Source organism: Benincasa hispida, chromosome 5 (assembly GCF_009727055.1).
Source record: "Benincasa hispida cultivar B227 chromosome 5, ASM972705v1, whole genome shotgun sequence".
Lineage (NCBI taxonomy): Eukaryota > Viridiplantae > Streptophyta > Magnoliopsida > Cucurbitales > Cucurbitaceae > Benincasa > Benincasa hispida.
The window spans coordinates 10177502-10201342 of NC_052353.1; the positions used below are offsets into that span (position 1 = coordinate 10177502).

At 32.1% G+C, this 23841-nt stretch overlaps 2 protein-coding genes across 2 annotated transcripts; one reads left to right on the forward strand and one right to left on the reverse strand.

Moving 5' to 3' along the window:
• Positions 1 to 1241: 1241 nt before the first annotated feature.
• On the forward strand, positions 1242 to 4167 carry LOC120077749 (transcription factor bHLH71-like). The gene is made up of 3 exons (XM_039031741.1): positions 1242 to 1751; positions 2864 to 3319; positions 3775 to 4167. Exons 1-3 carry the CDS (start codon positions 1395 to 1397, stop codon positions 3868 to 3870), a joined length of 909 nt encoding a protein of 302 aa, XP_038887669.1. The 5' UTR covers positions 1242 to 1394; the 3' UTR covers positions 3871 to 4167.
• Positions 4168 to 5718: 1551 nt separating this feature from the next.
• Positions 5719 to 7856, reverse strand: LOC120077748 (E3 ubiquitin-protein ligase Os04g0590900-like). The gene has a single exon (XM_039031740.1). The coding sequence runs from the start codon at positions 7109 to 7111 to the stop codon at positions 6005 to 6007; it is 1107 nt and encodes a 368-aa protein (XP_038887668.1). The 5' UTR covers positions 7112 to 7856; the 3' UTR covers positions 5719 to 6004.
• Positions 7857 to 23841: the final 15985 nt, after the last annotated feature.

Below are 23841 nucleotides of genomic sequence, written 5' to 3' on the forward strand. Positions count from 1 at the left end.
TTAAGACTACGCTTTTACATAATCAAAATTGAGAATTATGTTTGATGAGGTTTTTCACGATAAGAACTATGTTGTTACAAATTTGAAAGTATATAGGTTAAATTGTTTCAAATTAAATTTGTGGACTAAATTGTTACCTTGTAAAATTGAAGGATTAAATTATTGGAAATGTACAAAGATTAAATCATTACAGATTAACGTTTAGAGACTAAACCGTCAACTTTATGAAAGTTCAGGAACTAAAAGTGTGATATTTAAATTGCATTTGGGATTGATTTTGAGACAAGTAGGAGTGATTATAAAAAAATCCTAACTGCTTTTTGTGTTTGGTAAAATAAATTATGATTAAATCCACTAAAATCATTTCTAAATTACAGACATATTTCATACCCTTTCTAATATCAGTTGAACTAGCTTTTAGATTCTCCTAAAACTAGATGCAATTTTTATAAAATTTAAGTTTTAATTTGATTATTTAAAATTAAGATTTATTTTATATATCTATTTAAAAAAATTATTTAGTAATTATAAATTAAAAAAAAATAATATCAAGTCTATTTTAGTTATTATATCTTAAAAACAGTAATTTATTATTTATTTACCAAACACCTGCAACCAATTTGTTCATGATTATAATTGAAATTTACCAAACACTAATACACTTCATACTACAACTAATTTTACAAAAGCTTCAATAATCCCAAACAAAACATTTAATTTATAACTGATATATGATTTGGATTTTCTTCTAAATCATCCAAACAAAATACTTGATATCCACTCATGACTCCGCTATTGATAATTCAATTTCCTATCTATGCAACGGTTGAACACAAAACGAACGAAAAAAACACTTCTTTATTTTCACGATTAAGTAGAACAAATGAGGTATGAAAATTTAAATCACCCGACAACTAACAAATGATAAGTATAGATGTCAATTAAGATTTGGTAATGAAATTAAGACCATCTAAAACACAACTTTTACTAAATTGTCCCTATACATATTTCTATATGGATCATTTGGTCCCCTCACACATTTCTATCTCTCTCTCTCTTCTGTACAAACTGCCCCAATGTTTTGGCACTTTCTATGATGATCTCAAGGACTAGAAAATACTATATATCAAGTAAAAGGGTTTTTTTTTTATTAAAAAAAAAATTCTTTTTTTATATGAAAAAAATGTAAAAAATAAAAATAAAAATAAAAATCAGAGGGATAGATAGATAGATAGAGCAATTCAATTCTGCCCCTCTCACGTGCAACCTTATATACTTCTTTCCTTTTACATTACCCTTTTAACAATTTTACAAATTTCTTCTTCCCATTCATCTCTTTCTCTCTACAAAACCAAAGGCAAAAGCTAAAGTCCTCAAGAAAGGAAGGAAAAAAAATGAGTCTTGATGCTCTTTCTTCCAATGACTTGTTCAACTTCATCATCTACGACACGATCTCCGCAACACCGGACGCCCTCCGTGACTCGTCGGAGAATAATACTTTACTCTCCGGCGACAAGTGCTCGAAACCCAATTCTCGAAAACGCCGACCGAGCGAGGCCCAATGCAACCCAACGACACCGGCGCAGCAAGGGAAGAAGAAGAGGAAGAGAAAAGCAAAGGTTTGCAAGAACAGAGAAGAAGCTGAAACACAAAGAATGACACACATTGCTGTTGAAAGGAACCGTCGTAAACAAATGAATGAACATCTTTCAGTCTTACGTTCACTCATGCCCGAATCCTATGTTCAAAGGGTTTGTTTTCTTCTACTTGTCTCTTTCATTTTTTTTAAATATAACTCTTTGTTAATTAATGCATGAGATTTGAATTAAAATTTCATAATTATATCATTAAATTCATAACCCCATTCTAATTTTTCAAGTTACTTCTTTTGCTCATATTTTCGTTAATTATTTAATCTAAAAATAGAATTCAATTATTATGATTTATTTTAAAGTTGAATTATTCATTTTTGTGAAAGGTTTGATTTTTTTTCCACCCTTTTGAAAGTAGCCTAGACCCATCACTATTACCAAAATAAAACCAAAAAGAAAAAAAAAAATCTTAATTTCTGCAAAAAAAAAAAAAAAAAAAAAAAAAAAAGGCATCTCCTTCTAACCCTAGTCATTATTGCATGGCCTTAGTAAGAACTTAATTAAGGGTACTATATAATAATAGAGCATTTAATTAAATAATGATCACCTTGGTTTATATAAAAAACAAAATGCCAAAAAAATCAATAGAGAAAAGTAGGGTGCTTGGAATTGACAGATTCCATAGGAATCAGAGTTTGTATAAGTCCTAAAATCATGATAGTTTCCAATGCCTAGATGCTATTTCCTTCTATACATAGTATATTTTTTATTATCATTATTTTAACCTCTTGAATAAAAATTAAATAATAATATAAAGAAAAAAAATTGATTTTGAACTTTTTAGAATTGTGTCAGTCTAATCTTTAGAAAAAAGTTTCTAGCATGCAATTGAATATTAAGCCGACCACGTTAGAAACAAAATTAAATGTTCACAAACCTATTAATCTTTAACTTAGTGTCTTAATATTTTTTAAAAATATTTTTACTATAAATTAGCATTTTCAATAAAATTTAAAAAATATATATTCAAATATTCTACTTTCTTACCTAAAAGTTACCATTACTATTTAACGAATTTCGATACAAATTAATCTTGAGCCAGTAAATTTAAGATTTATTGAAAGTACAAAGACTAAGATTGAACAAACTCCAAAATATAGGACTAAGATGAAATTTTAACCAAACTAAAATTGAAAGTACATTTTTTTTTTTTTTGAAAAGCATTATTTCACTAGTTATTATAATAGTTTTATGTGTTTAACATTATGAAGGGTGACCAAGCATCCATAGTAGGTGGTGCAGTTGAGTTTGTGAAGGAATTGGAGCATCTTCTATCAACTTTAGAAGCCAAGAAGCTAAAAATCTTACAACAAGAAGTAGATCATCATCAAGAACAAGAGATTAATGAAGATTTAAGGATGAGATTGAGAATGAATGAAAATAATAACAATAAGTTGTTTTCATTTGTAAGTTTGTTGATGCATAATTCAGATCAAAATAACTATTGTTCTCAATACTCAACCAAATACACATCAAAATCCAAGGCTTCTTCAGCTGATATTGAAGTTACTTTGATTGAAACTCATGCAAACCTTAGAATCCTCTCAACAAGAAGCCACAGACAACTCTTGAAGCTCATTGCTGGCTTGCAAGCTCTTCGTCTCACTATTCTTCATCTCAATCTTACTGATTTCCATCCATTGGTTCTTTACTCCATTAGCCTCAAGGTATTTTTCCTACCTAAACTTTCACCCGTGTTTTAGTTCCTGTGCTATTATTTTGTCACCTACTATCCACTAAAAAATTCTGGTCTTTCAACGGTACTTTTCAAAATGTGTGTGAGATACGAAACTTTAAGTATGTTAGTGTATTTACTGATAGTCACGACCTTTATTCAAAATAAAAGCATAAAAGTTCACGGTCTTTAACAGTTCAGAAACTAAAATGCGAGTTATAGTCCTTCAACTTCTATGGTGTCATGTCTATAAACAACCATTTTAGTTCCTGCATTTTAACAGCTTTGGTCCTTGAACTTTCAAAATGTTAGTATACTTCCTGAAAGTTGTCTTTTCCAAAATAGAATAAACTTACAGTTTAGGATGAGAATGAAATTTCAACTCATAATATATGACTTATGACATTTTGATGAAATGGGCAATTAAATAATCTAATGATAATGCAGGTTGAAGAAGGATGCCAATTGAGATCAGTAGATGACATAGCAGCAGCAGCACATCATATGGTGAGAATAATTGAGGAAGAAGCTGTTTTATGTTAAAATGTAAACAATTCAAAAAAAAGAAAAAAGAAAAAAAGCTAAGAAGTTTGAAAAATGGAATCAACCAAACCATTAAAATGCCAAGTTCTCTATGTGTGTGTATGTGGCTTGGTTTGATGCAATTTGTAAATGAATGTGTTTTTATGTAAGTTGATTATTGTTTTGTAGCTATCAAAGGTTTGTCTTTGTATGCTTTAGTTTCTTTTTTTCTTGAGACCACAGAAAAGGAAGAGAGGGACAGATGATAAGAAAAAGTTGTCAAAGGGATTGGCTTGGATTCATCTCTTTCTTCCAATGCATTTCATTTCCACTCCCTCTCTTCCTTTTTCATACAACTTTTCACCTCCAAAGTTAGTTAGGGTTTTCTTTTTTTTTTTGGGTAATTTTGTTTATGTTCTTAGTGACCCACAAACCTAAATATTGAATTGATTTCTTTTTGGGAATTGAAGGTAAAAAGTCAATGTCCAAAGTAATTAACGCAATTGAAAAGGAGGGATTTGTTCATAATAACAATGAAACAAATGAGGGTAAAATGTGAATATGGTAATTTAAGATGCTTGCAATCACACTCCTTATTCAATTGTTCTAGAATGTATACTTTTATTCATATATCATTAATAAAGTGTAACAATGTATATTTAAATTGTGTTATATGAACAATACAATAGTCCTTCCTAATTCACTATTTGTAATTGGAAACAACTTAGGGTGCAAATGTCACACGCCAAAGGGCTAAGAGATCGTGAGTTACATCCATGGTGGCCACCTACTTAGGATGTATGATCTACGAGTTTATTTTACACCCAAACGTTGTAAGATCAGATGAATTGTCCCGTAAGATTAGTCTAGATGCACATAAGTTGATGCACACACTCACAGATAAAAAAAAAAGAAAAAAAAAAACTAAGTCATCTAATTATTAGGCTACATCATACTACTAGATGTACTTTTCATACACTGGTCACTTCCAATGTCTAATATGTTACTACTTATGAATAACTGTAACCTGATATTTTATCAAGCTTTTGAGTTTTGTTGAGATTGAGACCTAAACTTAGCTAACTCCCTTATCTTATTTGAGTCAGGCTATCTACTACCTTGAAGGCTTGAAGTGACAAGCCTTCTAGTCTCACGTATATAGCTGGGTTCCATACTAGTATCTTCATATCACAACTTTGTTGCCTTGGTTGATACTACCTGGTTGAATTATGTTTGAACTATAGGGGTATCCATCGGTCTGTCAAAGTTTAGGAAAAACGAATTTGGACGGGCCGACTATTTTTTTACAACCAAAAATCGACACCAACCAACAATGGCATAAAACCGACCGACTAATGTCAGTTCAGTCGGATCGGGTTTGGATCCATTTATGCTCACCCCTAGTTGATAATAATTTTAAAAATCTCAACGATGACTCTAAATTTTTTGAATGCCTAACTGCTTCCAAAACATATTTAAACAGTTAAAAAAAATTGAGAACAAACTAGGTGTATTATTCATGTAGAAAGAAATCTTGAAGATGATGATGAGAATCATGAGAGAGCAATCCCTTTCCCTCTCATATGGCCACAGTGTGATACAATTATTGGGAAAAAGAAATGACATGCATATATACTTTTTAGCATTGAACAGAGAAAAAGCTGCAGCTAAAAGGGTTTATTTAAATTGTGCCATTCGATGCACAATTTTGTTTTTATTATTCCTATTTTCTTCTCATCATCACCCTTTCCTGTTTTGTTTCTTTATACACATCCTTCTGTATTTTAATTAATTCTCCTGTCTTCTTCTCTACCAATATTATCCCTCAAGTCAATTATAATTTACTTCACAAGTTGGGAGACAGAGAAAGAGAGAGAAAGATCTTGTAATAATCTCCATAGAAGCAATGCAAAGGCAGTCAAATAATTGATGGAAGAAGAAAAATATCGGTGCATCAGACATACTTGTGACAGTTGAATGATAAAGAAAAAGCCAGGGATGATCTTTTCTTTCACTAAAACCCATAAATAACCATAAAGGGAAATCATTGAAAGCAGCTAAACAACTCACATGGTGTATGTTCATTTCTTAAAATCCTCTGGTGTGGTGTTCCTCATCAAAACTGCAAATCATTCTGATTCTTTGTTGTAAAATTTCAGACAGGGGCAATTCCCCTGTGTTCTCTTCCATGCTTGGAGAAAGAAAATCTTCCACTTGAAAATGATCTCTTCATTGAAACAGGACTCATCACACACTGCAAGATTCTGTTTCTATGACTTGACCTGCCGTCTTCTCCCAATGAATGTTTAGATGATCCAACATCACCTGAACTTCCTGCTTCATCAATATCTCCAAACTCATGTTCATTTAAACGTAGAACATCCGCGATAATAGTATGGTTTTGGCTGCAATGATCCATTGAAATTGACCTTCTAATTTGCTGCAATCTTCCATCTCTAAGCTCAATGATAGTATCTCTTTTCTCCAGATTTCCAAGGTCACTTAAAGCGCGAATTGAGCTTTTCGCACAATTACTTCCTTGCATTGCATCTTCATTCCTGAAACTTCGTCCAGAATCCTGTGAAGCAGCCTCATGGTCATTTGCCTGAGAAGTCTCTGGCATGGTCTCATTAGTTATGGGATGTGCAGCTCTTGGAGGGAGTTGAATTGGAGAAGTGGCATTGATAGAAACGATATTAGCACGACATAACGGACAATTGGAGTGTGATTTAAGCCAAGTATCAATGCATTGAAGATGAAAAGCATGGCTGCATTTAGGCAACAACCTAAGGCTCTCATCTTCTTGAAACTCACTAAGGCAAACAGAGCAATCAGAGCCTTCAACCAACCCATCTCCTCTCTTGTACTTGCAAACCGTAATGGACTTGATAAGTGCTTCATCCAAGCCAGCTGTGGCAATATGCCATGGCTCATGAAGTGTTGGGTTGTGATTATCTTCATATTCCTCACTTGGGTCATGATTTCCAGTTCCAGATAAGCGATTTGTGTTGCCACAGTACTTTGAAATGATAGTGTAATAGCTTATAAGAAGGAAAGCACTGGCCAGAATTCCAATAATTGCAATAATAAGAGGTGAAAATTTTGGGCCTGAATTATCATCTGGAAACTCCAAGGGTGGTGGAGGTGAAAACATGATATAGCACCACTGAGGACAATATACACTACAGAAACCTTGAGAGCAATCTTTGTTGCTCATATATGGTATCCAAGTTTTAGGGCTGCTATAAGACCCTGACCCCATCAATGTTCTAGGAAAATTAATCGACTATTACAAATTACAATCAACCCTCCAATGAAACAGGAGAGAATTCCAGAGAAACAGGTGATTTCTAACTAATTAGTACAACACAGATCAAATGCTTCCCCGGAATCCACGAAACTGTTCGGTGTGGCATTTTATCAAACAGTTGGGGGACGGAGACAACAGAAACAAGTGTTTAGAAGGAATATGTTAGAAACAAGCACAATATTACCTGAAGATCGCACTCCAATTGCACAGACCTGAAAAACTGATGAAAAAACAAACAATCAGAACAAAAAGATTAATGGGTTAGAAGGAAGAAAGAAAAGGGGGGGAAGCAGAGGATAATGTAAATGAAAATGGGTAATGTTGGGTATCTCTATCTTTTTCTTTCTTTCTCGTTGGTTGTTCTTCATTATCTTTATCTTTCTTTTTCTGTGAGTTGCTTTTGGGAAAAACAGTTTGTTGACTAAGGGTGATGATGCTGGTGGGGGAATTTATTAAAGTAATGAATGCTTTATGGTATGGTTGAAGCTTAGTTTGAGACTGAAAGGGAGGGATTTTCATGGGAGAGTTCTTCCAAGTTTCAACTTTTTTTACAAAGAAAGAAGAGAGAGTGATTCATTCATGAATAGCATACATAAAAGAAGCACTAAAATTGGTTATTTGCTCAGTCATTTCGGCCGTCAAAGTTGGTAAAGCAATTTCAGTGTTTGTATCAAAAAGCCCCAAACATTGTCTTGTCTATGTGTCTATTTAATTATCAACTAACAACTTTTTTCTTTTTTATTTATTTATTTATTTATTTTTTCGATTATGCTCGTGAACTTTGGAATTGTTTTGGTTATTACATCATTTTTTTTTTCATATCGCAGAAATTTTTTGCATAATTAATTTTTACATAATCAGTTACTATGTCAATTTACATGAATGATGTTGTAAATGATATTACGCATGTCTTTCATTTTTACACCAGTCGTATTAATTTTTATCTTATTTTATTAGAAATTATTCGAGGGTATTTTTTATAAAACAAAATTCAATATTTATGTGTAAAAATGAATTTTTCCAAGTCAAGGAAAATAATTGAAATTTACCTCTAAAACTCTTTCCAAAATTCAAAGAGTATTTTTTATGTAATTTCTTCTTTTCTAATTTCTATTATAGTTTTTTTTATTAAAAAATGGTCAAATTACAACTTGTTCCTTCTTCAAGAATGATCTCCAAATTAAAATATCTCTAAAGCTTCATTTGATAATCATTTGATTGTTTATTTTTTGTTTTTTTAAATTAAGCTTAAAAATTCTACTTCTACATTTATTATTATTACTTTTTTTGAGAATCTACATATTGAATTCTTTATTTTGTTATCTACTTTTTAAGAGTGTTTTTAAAATTAAACAAAAAGATTTGAAAACTAAAAAAATATAGAGTTTTTAAAAACATGTTTTTTTTTTTTTAATTTCGACTAAGAATTCAAATGTTTAGTTTTATTTTTATAATATTCAAATATTTAATTATAAAATATGAAAACTGTGATAAAAATAGTAAGAAAATAAGCCTAATTTTTAAAAGTAAACTTTCTAACTCCATAAGTTTAGCACTTCCATGCTACCATGCTTAAATCTATCATTTACCTAATGTTTAATCAAAATAATTAATGTGCTAAATGATCCAAACAAATAAATAGTTTGCTATGTAAGTTTTACATGGATGAAAATGATGGCAAAAGCCTATTAGACATAATTTTGTCTAATATTGAAAATTTAGACCGTTATTAGAAACCTTTTCAATTACAAAACTTTATTTATAAGCTCAATTTATAAATGCGCACAAAAAAAAAAATCAAAATTCGACCAAAATCAACAATTGCACTTGAAAATTTGACTATTGGCCTCTACGATAGTAATTAATTAGTGTCTTATCTACTGAACTATATTCAAATTGTCAGAATTTAACTATTGTTCTACATCGAAAAAAAAATTAAAAAAAAAAAGATAAAGAAGGAAAGTAGTCATAAGAGATTCTAACTATGTTATGTTCTTTCATCCATCCCATCTTAAAAGGAATAAAAATATTTGAGTAGTTGAAGGTATACCAAAAGCTCTCAAAATTGTCAAAAGAACTATTTTTCAAAGAAATATACAAACAATAATGATAATGTAAAGAGAACCTTATGACTTAGTTGTAAAGGAACTTCATGTAAAATTCTTCTATTTCATAATGCATCTCAAAGGCCATTTTGTGGACCTTAGAAAATTTCCTTTTCATGTATGGCATTAGAGAAGAGAATATATTCAGCCAATACACACAATAAGGCTAAACTTTAAAGCCTACTTCAATTTATATAATAATAATAATTTATTACCAAATCGAATAGAGCTCAAATGACATCTGAGTGTGTTAGAAACTAAGAGAATCAAATGACATTATTTCTTTTAGAAGGAATTTTGATTGGATTAACTATTCAACGGGTTTGTTAATGAAGTATTAAGGGAGAATAATTGGTGGGGTGTAAAGAATGAAAGTGATTTATGAGCATGAAAGCAAAGGTGGGAGGGTCAAAAAGTACTTTTTGACTAGAGAGAAAAAGGAGTTAAGGAGAAGTGGGGTTTGTGTGAATTTTAAATAGAGCTTTCTTTTGTGTAGTGTGCTTTGGCTATCACCTTCTCTGAATCTTGGACCATTTTCAACATCTCAAAACATACCCTTTCTTTTTGACTTTTAATAGAGAGTGAGATTCTACTTTGATTGTTTGAGTGTTCATTAAGAAACATATACCATAGGAACATTTGATATGTCACAATGAATGGAGGGAAATGGACATTCTGAATTCTTTCTTTTTTCCCCATATCTACTCATTCGAAGGAATACCATTTGACTAAAATCATTTATTTTTCCCGAATGTCTTTTAAGTTTCAAATGTTCATAGTTGGATCGAGTTGAGTTAGAGACTCTTTTTAGACTTTGACTTAACTAAGAGTGGATCTAATTATAATTTGTAGGATTATATTATGCACAAAAGCCGTTTTATTCCATAGCAAATGGCTAGATTACAATGATCATCGTAAAAAATGCCTACATATTTGAAATATTAGTCAAGGAGTTTCTTAGAAAACATGGAAGTACTTTTTTATTCTAATAGTGTTTTACCACGTTTGCACGTGTATTTTAATTTTAACAAATTCAAAATAGATATATATATATATTTTTAATAATTTGGATAAAATATGTTTTTAATATATAAGATTCATTTTTAAGGTAATTTTCAAAAATAAAAAAATAAAGAAACCTATTTACATAATAAAATAGTAAAATTTAATCTTAGATGGTGATGGAAGTCTATCGTAATTTTTTTTTTTTTACTATTTTTGTAAATAGCTTGACACTTTTTTTTTTTTAACTATGAAAATGTTTCTTCATTTTATATGTTTTTATAATATATGATTATTTAATTGTTAACTGGCTCATATGATTATAATCTTAATCTAAATAATTTACTAATAATTATTCATTAATTTAATAACTAAAAATGGGAAGTTTATTAAAATAAATATTAAATTTATGGAGAAAATATCTCATTTTTAAATTACCATATTTTCCCAAATATCCAAACAAAACCCAAAACTTTGTTATATTATTCAATTTCTATTGAAACTAAGTCATGAAGTTAGTTCATCTCTGCCTCGTCATTGGGGCCAAGCCAGGCCAACCCAAAGCATTAACCAAAGGCCTAAGCCCAAGCCCTACAAGCTTCAAAGCACTATTTGAGTTGGGTTCAGGCTGGCCCAACCTCTTAGACAAAAGCCCATAATCCATTCCATAGACTTTATTGGATGGGCCAAAATTGGACTGGTTTGGAATGATCATTTGGATTGGGCTTGAATTGACCCTTTGAATAAATCTATTATTTTCTATTTTATTTTATTTTAAATTTAAAAATAATCTTAAAAGCTTATTTATAGAGTTTGGAACCTTTCTCATATTTCAAATTTTCCAATGTGGGATAAAAAATAGTGATTATTCCATGATTTTTCATTTCTCAACTCCCACCCACCCTATTAACACACATTTAATCCATTTCTTATTTCTTACTTTTTTATTGTTTGCAACTCAATTTCATTAATTTTCTTTTATTGGTAATTTCCTTACCTATGCATGTGCAAATGAAAATTACTTGGTTGTTGAATTGATTTTTTTTCTGGTAGTTATAAAGTTATTACTCTTTATAAATTAGTATTAATAATTATATATAAAAATATATGTTACATTAGATTAAACTTTTGGTTCAGTCTGATAGGCTAATCCAAATACGACCCAAATTGGCTGGCCATGTGCCGACCAAATTTAGAAAAAATAGATTCATATCCAATTCAATTTATGAAATAGTCAGATTAGACCAAGCTGGTCAATTGTTGACCTTGAGTTGGGCTTAGGTCAAACATTGGGCCCAATGATGAGACTGAGGTTCACCTTTCTACTTAATTGCAAATGACTTTTTGAAAAATATTTCACTAATTTTTTGAACGCTCAATCAATTGAAACCACCATGACTGCACCTTTTGATGTTTACACTTCTTTGTTCAACACCCAAGGTTGCTCTGATATCATTTGTTAGGGACAATAGACCTCCAGATATCTTCACAGTGGTATGATATTGTCCACTTTGAGCATAAACCGTTATGACTTTACTTTTGGTTTCACCTAAAAGGCCTCATACATTTGAAGATAGTCACCTTCTCTTATATACCAATGACCATTACTTATCTAGCTAATGTAAGTCTTTTATTGTTAGGAATGACCCACATATACCTTAGGCCCAAGGCCCACAAAAGAACATGGGAGTTACACTTATCACTTATCCCACATTGGAGAATTAAGGAGTAATTAGAGGGTATATATATATGACCACTTTTTGTTTGGTTTCATGCCCTAAAACTCGTAGATAGTAAATGTAACATTTGACATATCATTAATAAAGTATTATTAATGTTTATTACAATAAATAGTTATTGTTTATCTTGTATTTATCTTGCCTAAATAACCTTAATCCAATAAACTACATCATACAACCCACTTTGTATTTGATACAAATGCAATGATCCAATTCCTTGATAGAATTCACTCATTCTTAAATAGATGAGTGTTCCATTAGATGGTTTCATCTAGTCTTGAACAAAGGTCCTTACTCTCTCACTAGCCTGTAAATAACTATTAAATAAGTATGTAAAGGTAACCTAGAGGTAAAACGGTAATTTGATCCAACTGCCGTTACAAACACTCGTGAAGGACAAACATATCTATAGTGACAAGGATGCAGTTGTGGAAATATTGATTAACTGTTTAATCATTTAATCTCATACCGTTGGAGTTACATTATAATATAAAGTTTATATTTTCATTAAACTATCTAATATAAATCTATTTTGAATTTGATTCAAAAATTAATTTAAGAGAGAATTAAATATTCGAAGGAGTTCAAATATTAATTTTAATATGAACCGAGTTCATATTAAAACTATAGGTTAAAATTATTGTGCATTAGATGCACATTAAAACTATAAGATATGAGAGAAAGATAATTGAATGTGATTCAATTATAGGATTAAATTAAATANATATTTAATTTAATGATTAATTAATTATTTAATTTAATTTAATTTAGTTTAATAAATTAAATCAAAACTATGGGTTATGTGGGAGATGTTCATTTAAATCATATTTAAATGAAATAATGAATTAAATATTGATGTAAATAATTAATTGATTAATTGTTTTAATTAATCTAATCAAATCAATTTAATTTATTTAAATTAAATTAATGATTAGTTAAAGTAACTGGTCTCTCACATGTGGAAGGCTGAACTTGGTATTCTCTCTTCCCCTAACCAAATGCCACACGTTGAAGGAAGTTTTTTTTTTTTTTTTTTTTAATTTTTTTATTCTTCCTTCATTATTCTTGTTAAGGGGTGGGTCTAAAAAGGAATCAGCTCTAAGTTTTTCATTGTCTAAGTGGTTTTTCTTTTTTCTTTTTTCTTTTTTTAAAGGAGTTTTTTTCCTCAAAGAAAAGACTCCCACAAGTCTTCTATTTTCAATCCTAAGAGAATACCGGTGAAACCATAGTGATGGTGTTTCTTGGATTGAAGAGATTGTGATCTTGGTGCATTGCTGAGAAGAATTAGTGAAGCCCTCCAAAGTCACAACGTAGGTTTATTTCACAGTTCCTATTCTCTATAGGTTTATTTTAAGAAAAAAAATCAGCATACTGTAGCCTATATTTTACAGTAGATTTATCTGATTAGAATACTATAAAATTTGTCAATGTATGAGTATTTTATTTGTTAATAAAAAATGAGGTTTGATTCTTTATGTCTTCCGCTACATGGGGCTTTAAACGCTACAATTGATATTAGAGTCAACTTAATTTTTAATTATCGATTAAAATTTGCATTGGTTTAAGGTGGGATTGTTGCATTATGAATGTTAATTTGCTGTGAACTAAAGGTTAATTGGCCTTAGATTTACATGTTTTAATTTGATCATTTATAAAGCCCCTAAATCTTTTTTATGTAATTTCATGTAAATCAAGTCTCTGTAACCCTGTGTCTAACAATCGTATTAAAATGGATGATGATTGGGACCAAATTTGGCCAAAAACGATAGAGAACAAAGGTTAGAAACAAGAAATCAAAAAAACAAAAATTCCCGGTTGATGCCAGCATGACGTTAGCCCTAGGTGGAAGCGGTACATCCGGTTCAGTCGTGTAGAGGCATGGTTCAGCTGCTTCTTGACTGGTTCGTTGACTGGTCCGAGTGGTTTGACCGGTTCTTGGCTAGTTCAACATTTTTCCAGCCTGGTTCGAGTGGTTTTAATCCAATTCGAGCGATTTTGGCACTGTTCGAGCATTTTTCGGCTGGTTCAAGCGGTTTTGGTCCAATTTTGAAGCAACTGAAGACTTTATAGGATAGATTTTGATGAAATTAATGTAATTTTATTATTTATTTTATCCTAGGGGCCAATTAACCGGTTCATATACTATTTAAATGCTTTATAGATATCATTTAGATATAATCTCACCTTAGGTTAAGCATGTTCATGCATAAGTTATATTATAAGAGTCATAATGTGTGGTTTTATGCCTGATGATTTAATTGCATGAGTTATTTAATTCTTATATTAAATTAATGAAATTAATAAAGCATGAAACATGAAATTACTTAGTTTAAATATAAAAGTTATATTTAATTGAATATCTTGAGCATGCTTGTTTGATTTTTATGATTGACTTTAATATAACGTGTTATGTTAATAAATTATGAAAATCAAAGACGCATCAAGCATGAAACATCCATAGTATAAATATAAATGTTATTTTTTCATGCAATACATATAATATGGATTATTTAATTAATTAGAGTATGATTGTTAATTAAACTAAACCATAGAGAGCATGATTATAGGGCTAATCATTAAACTTTGAAAATAGTTTTAAAAATTAATGATTAGAAACTGTCAATCTATAATAAAAAATTATATCCAAACATAACATCATAGGATAGTTAATTAATTTTAAATTGTTTAAAATTAATTAGACCTAAGATCACTTTAATGAACTAAGTAGGAAAAACATTACTATGATTATAAGGGAACTCTACCGGTTAGGTTCTGTCTAGGCTGGTGGTATTTAAGTTGACCGTTTGCAGAACACCTCCTACCTGGGAACTGATATGGAACTTCAGTTGAATTAATCATAGTTTAATGTTAGCATGCAATGTCACTAGGTTAATTAAAGGAGTTTAATTCACCTAGAACATAGAAAAAAAGACTTTATTATAAAGAGTTATAATAGGCATAGACTTAGATAGATTGACTTAACCAATCTAAGTTAAATAACCCTGAAATACGGTAGGACACTTTAGAGGGAGAAAATTAAAAAACGAGATATTTATATCAAGTTTTGCTCCTACGTCCCTAAATTACACGTGAGATCCATGCTTGGTTTTGTGTCTCCTTGGGTGCGACCTCCCTTTAAAAAGTATTTGCATGGGTCAGTAACAAGGTGAATGAGAAAAGTGTCCATAATAAGTGGGAGCAGGACGCGTGTCAACATATCCTTCGATCTCTACCCCTAGGTCGCACCGTGAGATTCTATGATCCGCTTGCATGTCATCCTAGAGCCACCATTCCTTCAGAAGGTCTGATCATAGGCTTTGGAAACTGCGAACTCCTAAAAAGGATAGGGTCACTTAGATTAATTACCAATAGCTGTCTTTCCTAACGGTAACCTATTGATGCGTACCTCTGGAATTTGAAAGTGAGATAGTTACACTTATGGAGATGAGTTAAGAGTTAATGAATCCTTGACCGAACAACAATGGCTAATGTCTATAGGAATATAAGTTATTTTGCCATTAGAGTTAGCTGAGAATTGTCTCATTTCAGAGGAGAAGCAGCTGATCACCCTCCTATGGTTGTTGCTCTAAACCTTTGAAGCATTGTTGTAAAAAATAAATCAATAGTTTATTAGGGTTTCTATGATTGCTTGGTTTTGCTATATGATTGGATTCCTTGCAATTTGTTTGCTTGTGTGATGGGTTAAGGCAAAAATATTTAATATGGTCATTGTTTGTTTAATTTCAACAATGTCTTCCTCAATTATCATATTGTTTAAAAATGAAAAGTTAACCAACGAAAATTACTCTACGTGAAAGTTCAACTTGAATACGATTCTTGTTGTTGACGATTTATGGTTCATCTTATTAGATGAATATCCTCCTGCCCCTCTCGTAAGGCATCCCAAGCTACGAGGGATGCTTATCACTGATGGATAAAGGCCAACAAAAAGGCATGTGCCTACATCTTGGTAAACTTAACTGAAGTCTTGTCCAAGAAACATGAGACCATGGAAACATCAAAAGAGATTATGGAATCTCTATGGGATATGTTTGGACAACCGTTCTATCTCCTCCACTATGTGTTGGGTTTTATGTCCTAAAACTCACAGTTTGTAAAATGATAAACATTTTCTATAATCAATATACTTATTATTGATTTCATATTGTATGAAAGTCTAAATCCAATAAACTAAGACCCATGACTATTGTATGAATACTTGAACTTTATGTGGAGACATAAGAGTGGATCAGGTTCGAGTAAATAGTCAAAATGATCTATGGTACATGAATAATGTTGGGTACCTTATTCTGGTAACACCATTGGATGCGGCCTATTCTATAGTTGTTACAAAGATTTGTAAAGTGCTACATACGATGTGATCCTAATTCGTACATGTTATGACATGAGGAGTGAGGACATCCTATACAATGAGTTTGCATAAGATTAGGACCAAGAAATAAGTCACTCTTACTTTATAACCCTGTTTACTATTTAAGAGTGACTATTTCACCAAGATGACCTAGGTAACTCGATCTTAATCCTGAACTAACTATGAACTCCTGTTTATTCGGGATTGCCCTTAGATTTGCATAGGTGAGGGTTGGCTCAACAGTGCCGGCTCAGTAAGACTCCCATTTTAGGGGTAAGACCGAATAGATAGCTGGGGACATAGGGTGCAAGACGGAGTTCACGCCTACCCGATTTAAGAATAGGAGAAAGGTTGTTCTTTCAAGTACTGAATCCAGGTCTTGAATGGTCATTGAACTTTTTGCAAAATGAAACAAATTTTCATTTTATTCTTCGGTTACAATAACCGATTTCGGATTCTACCACTAAAGCACCATTGAGAGAAGTTTTTGGCCAATTATCATATAATTAACCAATTTAATAATTAATGAATATAATCATATTATATTCTTACCCTATAGTTTGATATCACATATCTACTATAGTAATTTCTCCTCCATTTGATATAAATCATATTTATATCTAATTTTCTCCAAAATAATGTATCGTATACATTTAACCAATTATATCATATATAATTAACCAATTCAATTATATCATATAGAATCGAACTCCCTGTTGTCAATTTGAACATTTCAATCTAACCTAAATACTGATTCTCGACTTTATCCAAGCTACCTAGGGGACCTAATGGACTTGTGGCTTGAAGCTCCAACGGTACGTGAATAGCTGACTAAACTCTTTAACTACGAGATCCACCATATGTTAACTGTCAGGTATTCCATTAAAGACCAACAGCTAAACTCTTGTTACCACAGATATATTTCTGTGTCCATTGGATATAACCAATCATGAGTACGATGACCCTTGATAGATGCTTGTAAGTACAGCTAGGCCAATTTACCTTTTTTCCCCTGTAGTTATATCTCACTCCTTAAGTACCACTGATTCCTCTAATGAACAATACAACATAGTCCAATTATGTGTGTACACCTCTTAGGCCAAGAGAATGTATGTGGCGCCACAATGTTCAAGCCCTGGAATCAGCCCTTAAGGGAGCTATCTATCTACTTGCCTTTGCCTTGAGCAAGGTGTGAATTCCATCTTTTGTAGTTAAGTTCTCAACTCCTAAATTAGACGAATCCCCAAAATGGTAGGTTTGAATCGACGACTTGGCCACTTGCACCCATACAAATCAAAGGACCGCCCTCAATGGTAGGAGTTCCCAACTCACTCAGGATTGAGGTGATGTTACCTATGGTCATCTTAGTGAAGTGAAGTCTCTGTCATGAACAACGTTATATAACGAGACATTAACACTTTATGGTCAGGTCTTAACTCTTTGTATACGATGCCCCCCCTCGCATGTCCCCTACACGAATGATCAAGATCAGACCATATGTCATAAGTCACAACACTTGTGACCATTCTACAAAGTGGACCGCATCCGTAGTGTTACCACGATAAGGTTTCCCTCCTTTATCCATATACTACAAACCATTTTGGTTATCACTCAAGACATGATCCACTTGTATGTCACGAAATACATACTTAAGTTACATACAGATAACCAGGGATTTTATGTTTATTGGTTTGTGGTAAAGCAAATAAAACAAACAATTGGGCAAAAAAAAGATGTGAAGTAAGTATCATATATTATACAATACAAGTGTTCGTACAAACTGTTTACAAACTACAAGACACGACACTTTAGGGCATCAACCCCAACAGATACTTGAGACTTACATCTCACCTAAACGACCATAGGTGACATGACCTTAATCCTGAGTGTTTTTGGAACTCCTGCCTTTGAGGGCGGTCCTTTGATTAGTATGGGTGAGAGTGGCCAGATTGCCAACTCAACAATCCTACCATTTTGGGGATTTGTTTGATTTGGGAGTTGGGAACTCAGTTGCATAAGATGGAATTCATTCATTCCTCGAAGCAGGGGTAAGTAGATAGATTACTCCCTTAAGGAATGATTTTGGGTCTTGAACATAGTGGCTACAACTTCTCTTTGGAAGAGAGGACTCAATCATAGTAGGACTATGACTTATGTTCATTAGAGAAATCAGTGGTACTTAAGGAGTTAGATGTAACTACATGGGGCATAACAGTTATTGGCCCACCTATACTTATGAGCGATCTGTGAAGAGTTATCGCATTGTTGATTAGTTGATATGGACATGAAATATATCTATAGTAAGGAGAGTGTAGCTGCTGGTCTTTAGTGGAGTGCCCGACAATTAACGGATGGTGGATCCCATGACTAAAGAGTTTAGTAAGTTATTCACGTGCCGTTGGAGCTTCAAGTTACAGGTCCATAAGGTCCCTTTAGTAGCTCAATGGATTCAATTTGAGAATTAGTTCTTGGAGTTGATTTGAAATGTTCAAATTGACAAGAGAAAATTTGATTATATATGATATATCGGTGTGATGTATGAGATACATCAAGTGGAGTATTAATGTAAATATGATTTATATTAAGTACCATGAAATAGAAAGAAAGTTATGATTTATATGTTTCATGAGATGAAATATTAAAACTATAGGTTATAAATATAATATGGTAAGTTAGTTATCATATATATTTATAATAATATTAATTATTGGATAATTATCTCTTTTTCTCTAATAACCAATTGAGTGGGAGGTTATTGGTGGTTTTATGGTAACCGTGAGATAAAAGAAAAAATGTTTTCCTAAATTTAGAAGAGTTACTTAATTCAGAAAGAAATTGAAAAATTTTTATCAAGTGGAATCGTTTCACTAAACGATATCTGATAGAGAGGCTAAACGATCATGGAGTGTTACTATATAATAGTTCACTTAACTGGTCGTAGCTAAACGATCGTAGGGAAATCGTCTACACGATTGTTGTTCCTTCGGTCTCTTCCTCTAACCAAGTCCATATATAGCCCACACTTCTAGATTCTCACACCAAGAATACTCAGGTAGCCATTGTGGTGGTGTCCTCACTCAACGCAGCTGAGTTAGAGGTTTTGAAGGTCGTTCGTTGTGTGTTCACTGTTGATCGTACTGTGTTGCGATTGTTGTGTTCGAGCATTCGTGTATTGCTGTCTTGGATGCTTGGAGTTCGTGATTGAGAAAAATTGAAGAATAAGTCTTCAAAGGTATGATACTCTATCCCTTGATCTCATTGTAGAGCATGCTGTAATTTCGTATTGTGCATGATCTGTTAGTTTCCGTTTTGTTACTGTAATTGTTTATGTTCAATTTCGAATGAAATTTGGAACGATCATTCTGCTACTTATGGAAATCTTCATGTCTGATTTCCTTCAAAGCATTTGTGAAAGGTCATCGCTCTGTTGATTGGTTATATCCATGGACATAGAAATAAATCAACAGTGCGAAAAGTGTAGCTATCGGTCTTTAGTGGAGTGATTGGTAGTTAATGAATATTGATTAATTGGATTAAAGAAGTTTAATCAATTAATCTCATATCATTGGACATTCTAATCTGCAAGTCCATAAGGTCCCCTTGTTAGCTCACTAAAGGATAGTCATGAGGAACGATTTAAATTGTTCAAATCAAATGGAGAAATTTTATATTAATGAGATTAATATATAATGGTTAGTTATAGATATGATCTATAATCCAAATTATGTAAGAGAGATATATTTGAATAAGATTCAAATATTAGGTTCATATGAGTTGGATTCATAAAGAGATGTACACATATAATATGTGATATTTATATGTTAATTAACTCCATATTAAATATGATTTAAGATTAATTAATGGTTAATTAACTGATTAATAAATAATGAAGATTGGAGGTTAGTATTATAATTAAATAAATATATATTAAATAGGATTTAATATATGGTTATGTAATTAATGTGTCAATTAATTAATTAAGGGTTATTTCATTAATTAGCAAAAAGGGAAATTCTTGGAGAAGGTGTTTACCTTTCTCCATACAAATATATCCTTATAGTCCATTTAGGGTAAGAAGTTTTTTATGCAAGCCCCCACCTTCTCTCTAACTTCTCTCTAAAAGTTCTCTACTATTTTCCTCCTCAAAAGTTCTTGAGACCACTCTTCCAAGATCGTTGATAATGTTGTTGGTAATGTTGTTGGTGGGGGTAATGTTGTTGGTGGTGTCCTTCTTCATTGGCGAAGTTCGAGATCGTTGATAACAGTGGAAGAAGAAAGCTAGAAAAATCAACAAAGGCGAGTTTTCATTTCTTCTCTTCTTCCTCTTTTCTAGCATGTTTATAGTTTTGTTTGAATGTTTATCCTACAAATGTATATTTTATTTTACTATTTTTGTATGCATAAAAATTGAATTCCTAAATGCAAGGCATTCACACGCTTCCATGAATATTCAATTCCTTGAACTGGAAGAAGGATCTGCCCTAAGTACCTCGCTGAGAAAAAGAAGGAGAAAAAAGGTAAACTTGATTTACTTGTTTTAGAAATATGTCTTGTTGAACATGATGAGTTTGCCTGGATACTTGATTCAGGAGCAACCATGTTTACTCTTCTTTATGGGAAATAGTTCATTTCATAGCTAAAAAAAGGTGAAATGACGTTTAGGGTTGGAACAGGACACACCATTTCAACCCATACAGTGGGAGCTATAAAGTTATTTTTTGGTGATAAATTTATTTTTCTTAAGGATGTGTACATTATACCCAAAATTAAGAGAAATTTAATTTTTATTTCCTATCTAATCGAACAATCTTACATTATTTTCTTTAAAAGTAATGAAGCTTTCGTTTTCAAGAATGGTATTCTTATATGTTTAGCTAGATTAGAACATAACTTTTATGTATTAAGACCAACCGAAGCAAAAGAAATTTTAAATCATGAGATGTTTAAAATTGCTGAAACTCAAAGTAAAGGCAACACATTTCTCTTAAAAGTAACAATACCTACCTTTGACACTTAAGACTAGGTCACATAAACCTCGATAGGATCGGGCATTTGGTAAATAATGGACTTCTTAATGAGTTAGAAGATGATTCATTACCACCATGTGAATCATGTCTTGAGGAAAAAATAACCAAAACCTTTCAATGGAAAAGGTTATAGGGCCAAAGAACTCTTAGAGTTAATACATTCGGATCTCTATGGTCCAATTAACATAAAAGCTCGAGGAGGATACAAATATTTCATTTCTTTTATAGATGATTATTCGAGGTATGGTTACTTATATCTAATGGGGCATAAGTCTGAAGCTCTTGAAAAATTCAAGGAGTTTAAAGCTGAGGTTGAAAACCTATTAAGTAAAACTATTAAAACATTTCGATCTGATCGAGGTGGAGAGTATATGGATAAAAAATTCCAGGACTATATGATAAAACATGTCAGTCCCAACTCTCAAGTTCTGGTGCACCTCAGCAAAATGGTGTATCAGAAAAGGGAAATAGAACCTTGTTAGACATGGTTCATTCAATGATGAGCTATACTTAGTTGCCTAGCTCGTTTTGAGGGTATGCAGTAGAGATTGCAGCTCACATCCTGAACAATGTTCCCTTGAAGAGTGTTTATAAAACACCTTTCGAGTTATGGAGGGGGCGTAAACCTAAGTTGCGCTACTTCAGGAACTGAGGTTGTCCAGTACACGTGCTTGTGACAAATCTTAATAAACTGGAACCTCGTTCAACATTGTGCCAATTTGTTGTTACCCAAAAGAAATGGGAGGTGGTTTTTTCTACAACCCACATGAAAATAAAATATTTGTACCGACAGATGCTATATTCTTGGAGGAAGACCACATTAGGGACCACAAACCACATAGTAAGTTATTATTAGAAGAAGCTATTGAAGAGTCAATAGGAGTTGTTGATGAGGCTGATCCTTCAACAAGAGTTGATGAAATAGCTAGTTCATCAAGTCCGTCTTGTCTTTCTCATCATTGAGAATGTCTCGATGCAGTGTGAGGGTTGTATCATAACCTGACTGCTACTTAGGCTTAATTGAAACCCAGGTCGTCATACCTGATGATGGCATTAAAGATGCATGGTCATATAGATAGGCAATGAATGACATAGACAAGGACCAAGGGTCAAAAGCCATGGACATTGAAATGAAGTTAATGTACTTCAACTGAGCATGAGAACTTGTAGATCTCTCTGAAGGGCTAAAACCCATAGGGTGCAAATGGATCTATAAAAGAAAGAGAGATGCAATTGGGAAGGTACAAACCTTCAAAGCTAGTCTCGTAGGAAAAGGTTACACCCAAAGAGAAAAGGTTGACTATGAGGAAGCGTTTTCTCCTGTTGTTATGTTAAAGTCTACAAGATTTCTCTTATCTAGAGCCACATATTATGACTATAGATATGAAAAATGGATGTGAAGACTGCCTATTTTAATGGTAATCTTGAAGAGAATATCTTTATATCTCAGCCCGAGGGATTCACAGCCCAAGGTCAGGAGCAAAAAAATTGCAAGCTGAATTGATCCATTTATGGGTTGAAACAGGCTTCTAGATCATGGAACATTAGATTTGATACTGTGACTTTTGGTTTTGACAAAAATGTTGATGAGCCTTGTGTATACAAGAAAATCAACAAGAATAAAGTAGCTTTTCTAGTACTTTATGTGAACGATATCCTATTCATTGGGAATGATGTAGGATACCTTACTGACATAAAGATCTAGCTAGCGGCCCAATTCCAAATGAAAGATTTGGGAGAAGCACAGTATGTCCTTGAGATCCAAATCATTAGGGTGAATGGACTATGAAGTCCGACGCGGAAGCGAGATCGTGTCAAAATTTTCAAATTTACACAGTAAATTAAAATTACATAAGATATAATTATGCATCCTATACACATTTACAACATGTTTAACAAAGGAGAAGAGGAGAATATTTAGTCATACTAACCTCTAAAGACAATGAAATCTTCACAAAAACCTTTTCAACAAAGATCACGAACCCACCTTAGAATACGAACAAAACCGGCAACACCTAATGTGAGCACCACCATAAGATAATCCTTTATATTCTCCTTTAGGATATGAGAATTACATGAGTTTTATGGGATCTGTTGATTTTGGAAGAGGGAGAGAACATTTGTTAGATGAAAGAGATTTTTCTTTCGTGAGAATGCTAGACCTTTTTTTTTCACACGCAGACATTCTGTGTTTTTTGGAGAAGAAGATCATTCATCTCCAACCTCCCACTCACAATAGTTATTGAGAGAAAATAAGAGGGAGTTATTTCTCATTAAATTTAATTCAAAATTTATGATAACTAACTTATCATATGTTATATGCTAAACTATATGTTATATCAAATATAACATATAACCTATACTTTTTAAATTGTACCAATATATAACTTATAGTTAAAATTCTCTCAATAATATATGAAATTTAATATAAACCATA